This window comes from Condylura cristata, unplaced genomic scaffold (genome assembly GCF_000260355.1).
Source record: "Condylura cristata isolate star-nosed mole 26May11 unplaced genomic scaffold, ConCri1.0 scaffold00007, whole genome shotgun sequence".
Lineage (NCBI taxonomy): Eukaryota > Metazoa > Chordata > Mammalia > Eulipotyphla > Talpidae > Condylura > Condylura cristata.
Genome location: NW_004567108.1, coordinates 23,362,567 through 23,374,547, shown reverse-complemented (window position 1 = coordinate 23,374,547; position 11,981 = coordinate 23,362,567). Strand labels below are relative to the sequence as shown.

At 34.9% G+C, this 11,981-nt stretch overlaps 1 protein-coding gene across 3 annotated transcripts in view; it reads right to left on the bottom strand.

Annotated features, from left to right (window-relative positions):
- Window positions 1-11,981, bottom strand: part of MCTP1 (multiple C2 domains, transmembrane 1) — a 435,421-nt gene that overhangs the window by 256,897 nt on the left and 166,543 nt on the right. For all 3 annotated transcript variants that reach the window (XM_004678130.2, XM_012721941.1, XM_012721942.1), the window contains exon 2: window positions 10,014-10,128. In XM_004678130.2, the coding sequence (XP_004678187.1) occupies window positions 10,014-10,128 (115 nt within the window). The remainder of the gene's footprint in view (window positions 1-10,013; window positions 10,129-11,981) is intronic.

The window sequence follows — 11,981 nt, the reverse complement described above, 5'->3', positions numbered from 1 at the left end:
GGCTTTAGATTCTCAGTGCTGTGCTTTAACCCGCTGTGCCACCAGGGAGGGCCTGCCCTTGACTTTTAACCTAGCAATTAGTTTAAAGCAATATGCCACATTCTCAGGGCCATTTAATGCTTAAAGAAATATTTCTGTTCTAAATCAATGATGTCAATTAGAGTTATAGCAATTAAAAAAGAGAAAGATATAACAGTAATCGAAATTGGGAATGAAGAAGTAAAACTATCACTATTTGCAAATAACTGATAACATACATGGGAAACTCTAAAGACTCATCTAAAAACACTGTTATCAATGATAACTAAGTACAGTAAAAGGGCAGCTACAAAACCAATATGCAAAATTGTGTTCCTATATGCAAGACCTAGAAGAGAAAAAAATTAAAAGACAACAGTCCCCTTTAGAACTAGATCAAAAACAGTTGAACACATAGGACTGTATTTCAAAAAGGAAACAAAAGACTCACACATAACAACTGTGAGATATTGTTAAAAGTAGACAGGGAAACGGAACGGTAATCCATAGTCGTGGAATGGAACAAGTAACATTGTCTGAGTGGCTGTTTTGCCCAATGTAAACTGCATACACTTTCCACTCCCTGTAAAAGTTTTAATGTTAGTCTTCAAAGACTGAACAAACACTACTGAATTTAATATGGAGCTACAAAGTACCTCAAATAGTCAAAACAAGAGTGACCAGAAGGAAAATAAGGATGTCACAGTACCCTATACTTTTAGTTCCTCAACACCACCTCCATCTAGTAGCCTCAATTCTATAGTCAGACTTCTAGAGTTTGTTTTAGTGGACTAAGAACCATCCAGAAAAAGGTGCCTAGTGTGTCCAAAACTACACATTTTCCACTCTACATTCAGATGAAGTTGAAAGCCAGCATTTCTGAGAACAAGCAGAAAAATCTGGAGAAGCTTGTATTTCAAATGTTTGAAAGATACTTGTTTTTGTTAATATATTTTTTTCTTAAAATAATTCCAAAACTAGTGAACACAACTCTTTGACTTAAAAAGAATAAAAACAAACTCCAAGGGTTTAGTATGACATAAAGAGTTTTAAAATACCTTATTGATGTCATTAAAAAAAAAGATTTATTTATTTATGCATACAGAACTGGGGTACAGGCCAGAGGTGCAGGGGTGGTGAGAAGATTCACCAGAGACAGAGTGGGGAGCAGAACAGGCAGATCGACAAAGTACACTGCTGAGGGGAGCTTCAGGCGGGTCAGGAGAGGTCTACCACGCCATGTGGTCACCTCCGGGGATGGGAATCGAACTCATGCTGGAGTGGCTTTAGCTTCTTAGTGTTGTGCTTTAACTCCCACTGCACCACCAGGGAAGGCCCTTATTGATGTCATTTTGAAATGACACTATTGGAGAAATAAAATATACATGGAAAAATTAAAAAACTGTAAGCTCACTCTTAATTTGGATACTGTGTTGAAAGTCCTTACAAGTTTTATGAAAATAAGAATTTTGTATATGTCATGTGATGCAGTTCAGGAAACACATTCTTAAATCCCTAAGAATATTTCTCCATATGGGTAAAATACATCAAAACCCAGGAACAGATCAAATTTCTTTTATGTTTACATCAAGAAGAAACATATCCTTTTAGAATTCTGAATATGGAAGACAATGAATATGAGCTAATTAACCTCAGGTGAATTCAATGACAACATCTAATGAGTAGAACTCAGAGGTGCACTTTAAAATGAGTTAAGCTTTAGGGCCCTCCCTGGTGGCGCAGCGGGTTAAAGCATAGCACTGAGAATCTAAAGCCGCTTCCGCATGAGTTCGATTCCCGCCTGCCCCGGAGGTGACCACATGGCGCGGCAGACCTCTCCTGACCCGCCCGCTGCTCCCCTCAGCAGTGTATTTCATCGATCTGCCTGTTCTGCTCCCCACTCTGTCTCTGGTGAATCCTCTCACCCTCCGCATCTCTGGCCTGTACCCCAGTTCTGTATGAATAAATAAATAAATCTTTAAAAAAAAAATGAGTTAAGCTTTAAACCATTCTTTGTTAACAGATGCTGAATTAAATGACAATTGTTCTAAATCAAATTCATCTATAAATAATCAAATCATATTTAAAAAACACCAGTGTCAAAATCTATGCAGATTCTGCAGGAAGTATGAATGTATACTAATTAACCTTTTCTATAATCATGTCAGGTGCCATGTACAGTGTGTAAACTGGGCCCTTTGCTTTTTAAGGCAATGAAGTTACTGACAATGTCCATGTGCAAATTAGATCTTTCGGGCCCTCCCTGGTGGTGCAATAGGTTAAAGCACAGCACTATGAAATTATCTGCAGCCACTGCAGCACGAGTTCAATCCCCAACCAGAAAAATGACCCACATGGCATAGCAGGCCTCTCTTGTCCCACCCACTGCTCCCTTCAGCACTGCATTTCAGTCGATCTGCCTGTTCTGCTCCTCTCTCTGTCTCTGCTGAATCCTCTCACCACCTCCCATCTCTTGTCTGTACCCCAGTTCTTATATGCATAAATAAAATAAATCTTTAAAAAAATTGAATCTCTACTTAAATGTGATCAAGTAAAACAAATTTGTCTCCATGACAATAAAAGAAAGAGCACATTTACAAGTAAATATTACCCAAGTTGGTGTGAAATGAATACATTTTATATGGGGAGAACATCATCTTCAGAGCCTTTTTGTGAAATCGGTATAGTACTTTCCCTGTGGCTTAGTCAAATTTACATTTGGTAAAGATGTCTCTCCCTTGTGGATAAATCTTAGGAACCTTGAAGAAAGTAACACTCCCACTGAAGAATGCTGAAGAAAAAGCCTCTAGAAGAGACACTGGACGCTGTTTCTGACTCAGAATGAATAAAATGTTCAGAGCAATATAAAAGATTTCTGGAACTGCAGTGCCACCCTGGAGTGTTACAAAACCTTTGTGTAGAAATTCATTCTCAGGAATTAGTTATCATCTAACTCTAGTGTTAATAATATGCAACATATTACAATATGTATATGAGTATGTCTGTATTGAGCAATCCAAGTCCACATCTGACACTACCAATTGTAAGAAATACACAACACCAATTGACCTGCAACACTGTCACCACAAAAACACAACATGTCAGGCCATTTCATGATCAAAATACCTGGTTAAAGAGTGTGTAAACTTGGGTACTAGGAAAAATACCTGAGAGACTAACATTTCCATGATAATACAAGTTACCCTTCTAGGAAAAAAGAAGCACTCATATGTTTAATTTTTTTGACAAAATGTAATGGGATCAGATTTGTTTTCTAGGACACATCAGTGTATACAGAGATCGAGAGTAAAATGGAAATATGACTGACAGTATTGCCAGTGAACACGTCAAAACAAAACCTGCCCCTAGGTAGTATATGACTATAGTACCCTAAGGCAAATCCCCAGGGACCTAAACCAGAGAGGACCCTGGACACAAAGCTGTAGAGAATTTGCTGGACCGAGTGATCATCTTAGGACCAATTCTGTTAAGATTAGAGGAGATATATGTAAAGTGACAAATATCATGCCTGATGTATGATACATACTGGAAATACGCTTGATCTACTCAATGTATAGCTCTCTTTTTAAGTCTCTGTACAGATTACATTCAAATGACAAAATTGTTGGCAGTCCTCATCACTTGAAAAAGGTGCTATTTTCAAATAACACAGATTGTTTCAGCCCTATTAACACAGGGATTTCTAAACTTGTAAATTAGAATTATAGTAAACAAGTTCACATAGATAACTTTTCATATTAAATTAGTTCCTAGTACTTGAAGAGAAGGAATTGTCTCCTGTAGTGGTTATCTTGGGTCCTCCATAAAGATTTGTCCAAGTTTGAACCCTTGGAATATATATGACCTTATTTAGAAATAGGATTTTTACAAATGTAATTAAGATAAAAATCATGACATCAGATCATCTTGGATTTTTGGTGGGTACTAAATCCAAAGACTGATTTCCTTAAGAGAAAAAGGAGGAGATTTGAAACAAGGAAATATAAAGAGAAGATGGAGAAAGATTGGGGCGATGCTGCCAGAGCACAGAAATGTGGGGAGCCACCAGAAAGTTTAAGAGGCAAGAAAGAATTCTTGCCAAAAAAACTTTGGAGGGAGCGTTACAACTTGTTTTTTACCCCTGGACTACGATTGTGAAAAAGTGAGCTTCTATTTCTTTAAACCACTAACTTATGGCCATTTCTTATTGTTTTTTTTTTTTTTTAAAGATTTATTTATTTGTACATACAGAACTGGGGTACAGGCCAGAGGCTCAGGGGCGGTGAGAGGCTTCACCAGAGACAGAGTGGGCAGCAGAACAGGCAGATCGACGAAGTACACTGCTGAGGGGAGCAGTGGGCGGGTCAGGAGAGGTCTGCCACGCCATGTGGTCTCCTCCGGGGGTGGCCATTTCTTATTGTAACCCTAGCAAGTAACTATGCTCCATGATACAAATTCAAGAAATCACCTTGTAGGGATTCGCTATTATAGGACATACCTAAACAGACTCTTCTTATTTTTCTAATGATACAAATAGCCATGACAAGACATTATTTTCAAAATATAAGAAATGGTACAACCTGAAAATTCCATCCTAATTTGAATATAGATGTCATTTTCTAATAACTGAACATGATAACTATAGCTAAAAGAAGGGTATTCAGTTAAATTGAAATTTCAAACAATGTTTTAGCTTACATTCCAAATATTATAGGAAATGTACTTAGACGGAGATAATGTGCTTGCAATTTAAATTTAACTAAGCATCTGCATTTTTATTTGCTAAAACTACAGTTGTAGCAGAGAGATCACATAGCTCAAAGTGACACTGCCAGTAAAATGTGGAGTTAGACATTGAAATGATTCCCCAAGGTGATGTGTTCTCTGATTCATCAGCCTGCTTCAGGCAAAAGAAAATAAAATGTAGAAAAAGGCAAAAGAAAAGAAAATGTAGAAAAAGGCAATGATGGACCAAAAGCCATACTGCTGTTCTGGAAATCAAGTTATAAAAAATGGAAGAAAAACCACATGACTGCTGAGCCCACATCAGTACCTATTGTATATAAAGGAGAATCCTGGAGATGAAACATACAAACAACATTCTAGAGATTGTGTCAATGCTAGAAAGAGTTTTTCCTTTCCACTATCTTGCCCAAGGATATGGGATGGGTGCGCATATGCATTTGTTTTTGCTGAGAAATAGGTGAGGGCCTCATTGGGATAAATGACAAAAGAGTATAATTTCTGCTTAATAGTTAAGTAAATATTTTGCTTACATTCACCATAGCAATGTGCACATGGCTTCCAGACACCAGCAACCTTAAAATTTCAAAAATTTTAAAGCTCCATAATTGATCTCGAGTGCTACTGGACATACTCCTGAATCCTCCTCTCATATTTTCTTTCCTTCTTCATTTCAATATCTGTAATCCCTGTCCTGGCACTTAAAAACCATTTTCCCACATGACCATCATCTTGTTTTCCCATTTCAAATTATACAACTCCATCTAATTATCCTACCAATTATAGGTATATAAATTCAGAAACCTCAATACTATCCATAAAATCATATACTCAACATAACTGTTAGTCATAGTTTGATGGAGGATAAATTGTAATAAATCCCAAAGTTAATTCAGATGGTTTCTGCTGTTTAAATAACTCTTCTTATATATCTACTAAATAAAAACTACAAACACCAGTCAGGTAAGTAAAATTTTGAAACTGGTTTGGAGTCCGCATTTTAAACATGTTAAGTTATTCTCCACTTACACAATGTAACATTTTCTTAAAAATTTAGCTATCTCATTCTACTTTTTAAAAAGTTACTATTTTTAACAGATGTCTACAGAGAACAACTTGCTATGATAAAAGAGTGATAAAAAGATGACTGTTCAGTGCCTCTATCCTTCTAAAAACAGATTTTATCTTTAGTTCAGTTGTATGAGATCTTTGTATATTTTGGATATTACCCCTACTTTGGATATATGATTTACAAATACCTTTTTACATTTAGTTGTTTTTGCCCTTGCCTTTGGGGTCAAATCCTGAAAAACATTGCTAAGTGCAATTTCAAGGAATTTACCATCTGTGTTAGCTTCTATGGCTTTAGGTGTTTAACCAATTCTCATTATTTTTTGTGTTTGGTATTACAATAGAGGTCCAGTTTCATTCTTCTACATGTGGCTGTTTAGCCCAACACCATTTCATGAGAACATCATTTATTTACCTTGCTGCATTTTCTTACCTCTTTTGTCATAGCTGAGTTGACTGTAAAAGCATGGATTTACTTCTCAACTAATTCTGTTTCATTGATCTATGCCTTTGTTTTTACTCTAATACCATTTTAGTTATATCACTATAGCTCTGTCATATAGTTTGAACTCAAGGTTGTATGGTACCTCCAAATTTGTTCTTCTATCTCAAGATGGCTTTGCCTATTTGGAATTCTTTTGTGGATCAATATAAATTTTATATTTGTTTTGTTTCTGTAAAAAAACTCTATTGGACTTTTGATAGAGATTGCATCAACCTTGTGGATTGCTTTTGTAATAGGGATTTTTTGGGCAATATTAATTCTTTCAATCCATGAGCATGGAATAGCCTTCCATTTATTTGTAACATCTTCCATTTCTTTAATCATTTCTTTAATGTTTTATAGTTTTCACTCTATTGACCTTTCATTTACTCAGTTAAATTTATTCCTAGTTGTTTATTCTTTTTTTAAAGATTTATTCATTCATGCATCCAAGAATTAGGGTACAGACCAGAGTTGCAGGGGGTGAGAGGATTCACCAGAGACAGAGTGGGAAGAACAGGCAGATTGAAATGCATTGCTGAGGGGAGCAATGGGCAAGATGGGAGAGGTCTGCCATGCTATGTGGGTCAGCTCCCTGGCCTGGAATTGAACTCTTAGAACAGCAGCTGCAGAAAGCCTCATAGTGCTGCATTTTAACCCATTATGCCTCAAGGAAGGGCCAGTGTTTTATTCTTGATGATGTGATTGGAAATGTAACGCCTTTTTAAATTCTCTTTCTGATAATTGGTTGTTGGTATATAAAAATGCAACTTATTTTTATTGATTATCTATCTTATAACATCATAGAATTCACTCATTAATTCCAATAATCTCTTGGTGGAGTTTTTAGAGTTCTACTTAATTATTCAATTATTAATTTAACAGCATCAACTAATGTATATTATTATATGGGTAGTATTTTATTATTACCATTATTTATTTTGTTGCTAAAATTATGCTAAATTTGACATCAGGAGTCCTTTAAGTTGGCTCCTACATTGTTTTGACATTCTGCCATCAGTCTTTGCATACTTTCTTATTTTCTGGCACTGCAAAATGTTCTAGTCTCATCATGTACTTTCCCTGCCCCAGATCTGTATTAAGGCACTTCTCCAAAAGCACTGCTTATTTTTATTAGGGAAAATATTTTCAAATCAAGATCTGGGCCCAACGGGCATTGATTGCTACTTTGTCATTATATCTTTCTTACTGCTTCTGCACCCTCTCAGCAGACAGAGCTAAGAAACACACTCTCTCTCTCACACACACATCCCCACTGTTTATTCTATCTCGATTTATTAAAAACTATTCATCTCTCCTTATTCTTCTCTAACACCTAAAGATCTATACTAGCATTCCCTTTCTATATTTGTAAGTTTTTCTAAAATAGTGAGAAACTTATCTTTCCTTAAATACAATAGATTTGTTTATTTGCTTATTCCTAAGATAACCATTAAGTTGTTACTGAATTGATAATCATGCCCTAGAGAACATTATTTATGTGCAGTTCTTTTTGTTTTGAGTTTTTGGTATACAATCTAAGTACTGTTTTACATATTACTTAGATAAATGCTTTATTCCTCATCACCCTGATAGTTATATATAGTTATAGTTATATATAGGTGTGGTTATAGTTTCATTTTCGGTACTTCCCACATCTTGGCTGATTTTATTTATATATTAAATAATTATTATTTCTGAATATTGCCATGGTGAAAAAGTTAGAACTATACGGTTAAGTCTCTTAAGAAATATTACTTCTTTTTTACACCAAAAGGTGTAAAATGTTTCCCATTTTTGATACCCATTCTTACTGTTATTATGTATGTTAACAATCGCTTTAGTTTCTGGGTTTTACATTAAATACTTCTTTATGAATAAATGATACATAATTTCTGATATAGTTTTGTTACATCAACCATTCCATATTCTTTTTTGCACCTTTTTTTCATTAAGTAATATATTCTGTAACACTTTCTATACCAATTTCTAGAAATTTTCCTTATTCTTTATTTTCCAACTGCATAGTATTTCATCATGTGACTGTACCAAAGCTTATTTAATCTCCTCTTTTTTTGTGGGCATTTTGCAACTACAGCCAATGCTGCAATAAACAATTGTGTACATATGTATTTAATATTCATTAAGCTGGTCAGGTTTAGGACTAAATTTTTCCTCTCCTGAGGTTTCTTAAATTCTGTTTGGGATCCGATGATGCGATATGTACAGCAGACCCCTCCTGTCTCTCCCACTGCTCCTCTTAGTGTATTTCAGTAAAGCCCCTGTTCTGTTATCCACTCTCTCTGGTGAATTCTTTTACACCTGCACCTCCAGCTCACATCCAATTCTCTCCCATGACATAAATAAAATGTTCTGCTACAGAGGTGGCTTTGAATTACTCTTAATACCATCGTCAAGCATCCCAGAATCACCCCACCCACAACAAAACAAAACAAAATAGATGATGCGATGTAATTTCATTCTGAAAACTAAGAATGTTATATAAATATAGCAAAAAACAATTCTGGCATTATTTCCTTTCTCTTGTCTAATAGGAACTTCTTTTGAGATAAGCAGTTCAATTCAATAAATATTTGTCCTCAACTACTAAATCAGATGGTTACTTTTGAAATTTTCCCATGTTTAAACTCTACCATCTCCAAAAATACCTTTATTAATAAAGAATTTTCTGATATTTACCAGTTTTTCCATTTAAAGTGAATATACTATTTATATAGCTTCTGGTCCTAAGCAGACCACCATTATATTGAACTATTTCCTCTATTTTATTTTTGTGGAGATAGAGACAGAAAGTACTTATTATTGTCACAGTTTGGTTCCTTACATGCTGTAAGTATGGAAGTCAAGTAGGGGGTGAAGAGAAAAGATCATGAGAAGGAAGGAACTCTGTTTAGGTTCAATGGCAGAGTTACCTCTTTAGTCTTAATTCTATAGGCTTAAGGACTTCTACCTCCGAGTGGGAATAGTTCCAACCTGACTCAGCTTCCTTTTGGACTCAGCCCCTGAGGAGTCCACATCCTGAACAGCTGATAGTCAGAAATGAGCAAAAGATGCTGCATAATCTATCCAGAGTCGATTCCTGGTCCTACCCCTGACCTGGATTCAAGGAATTCCTAATCTAGGCCAGGTTAGTACATAAGGAGATTGCCTTTGGATTTCAAATCCAGGAGCTAAAAGTGTGTGCCTTGTCTTGCCCTTCATCATGGTCTATGAAGATCCACTTAATCTGCCATAAGGCTATTGCCAAGTTCAACTGGCTTCAGCAAACGACTTTCTGGGAATCACCAAACTTTTGGTGAGATGCTTGTTCTGGATTCTGCACTTTCATTAGATTCAATTGAATAAATCTATGCAGCAGAACTGCCAAAAGGTGACTTATGATATGGCTTCAAATACGTGTCTCACCTACTTAACTGATTGTGTAACTAAAATTTCAGAGACAAATTTGTCAGCATTCGTAAGGGCCTTGCTGTCTGGATGGAGACTAGTTCATAGATTTTTTTAATTTGCAACATCTCCCTGAAGACAGATAATGCTTTATATCACATCATTGAAACTAATCTACTAAGTTCTATAGTATTAAAGTTGATTTTTTAATGTAAGCAACTATAATGAAAACTAAGTTTTCACAGAAACAGACAACAAGCTTCTAGGTGACATATTTTCACATTCTTACCTCCTCGATCTCGGGCAGCTAAATGTTGACCCCTTCTTAATGTAATGTCCAACTGGTACATTCCGGGATCACCCAAAGGGACATCTGCATTACTGGTTCCAGCAGTATTTATTTTCTGGAAAACAAGAAATATACATAATATTAAAATTATTATTGTTATTGCTTGATTTTCTCCAATGGGTGGAGTCATATGTAGCTTAACTCAAATTATAGGAATTAGTAATTAAACAAATCATCTTATGAATTCACACAATAATGTGATCATCTAGCTCTCTGAATGTTTTGAAATTCATGAAATTTTATGGACTAACATTACAAATACGGCATTTATAGAAATTACTGTTTCTACTCAGATTAGACTTCAAATATAATACAAGAAATATTTTCATAGAAACTCTACATGATTCAACCAATGAGAATTGTATCTGAAGTAAAAACACAATTAAGATAAAGGCAGAATAAAAGTATAGAAGGGTAACAGATTTTCATAAAACTGAAAATGAAACTTAAAATGATTTATTCAGGTGACTATATTGAATCATTTATCTAGGCAACAGAAAAGAGCTCATACTGATGGATTACACACTTCTATTTCAGCCCCAACATAAAATATTATGTAATTATACAGAAATAAATTCATCCAGCATTTTGACAGTATTTGCATAAATTCTCAATGGAGCTGTTTCTAATGCTACTTCCCTGGAATAAATGTGCATAACCTTTTTCTAGAACTAAAAATCTCTGTAAGGTTGCCTCTGTAGAGTATCTTTAGCAACAATACACTGTTGATTCACTAGGCATCGAATTAAAAAAGCACTTGTAAGAGAAGTCACTACATTAAAACAACACAAAAGAAATATAGTAAAAATATGTGCAGGTCATATTTTATACCTTCTGCAAATTAGAATGCAATAGAAAATTTTGCTTTGTTCACTTAAGATGATTTTAAATTCTTACATTTTTCCCAATTCAAACAGAAAAGCTCTTTTGTTTTTGGAATAATTTACATAAATTGGGTAAAAAAAATTAGACACCAGTTTGGTTTTTTCAGCTCTAAATTTCACATGAAATGTAACTACAAAACATCAAGTTTAAGAAAAATCTTTATTGGTATATACTTCAAATATAAGAGTTTGCTGTCTAATTAAAATAGCATTTCCCCCCAAAGATTTGAAGATCGAGTTAGGAGACTTCCTATAGAGTAATTATTCTTTCAAAGAAGAAGGAAAGCAACTCTGATTGATAACCCAAATTCAACATCTCTTCCTTCTTATGATTCTTCCTTCTTGCCTGTTTCTGGAATGACAGCATCTAGAAATTCATGAACCATCACTGACTTCATCATTTCCCACTCCTCACATTCAAATATTTGCCAAATCCCACTCATTCCATTTTCATATTACAGCTCTGAGTCTTCTTTTGTTTGTTGTTGAATTTCTATTACTACTACTATCTAACAGCAGAGGAGCAAAAGATTTTTCTTGCACTCTCCTCGAGTATCAAACTGCCCCAACTCATTGAGTTTCCCTATTACAACAATTTGGGATATATTCTTCCACAATATTGAAGGTCTCACACAAACAAATACATGTACATGTAGTTTTGTTTTACTGGAGTTGAATTTTGGTGATTTTTATCTTAAACAAAGACAGTATTATATTTTGCATACTATTTCTAAATATACTTAAGAAAAATGTCATGGGCACACTCCAAATTTGGTTTGGTTTGCTTTGTTTACAGGGTTATTATTTTCCAATATAGGAAAACCATGATTTATTCCATTGTTTCCATGCTGATGAGCATGAGTTGGCTTCAGTATTTGCCACTGCATGAACCGGTGGTTTTATTTCTCTTATAGAGGATCTTTTTTTTTTCTTTTCCAAAAAAGCTTAAGTAGCTTGAACTCTTATTGAAATTGTAAAAGGGTTCCCATTTTCCAGAAGCAGCAGAAATAAAAACAAAAAAAAA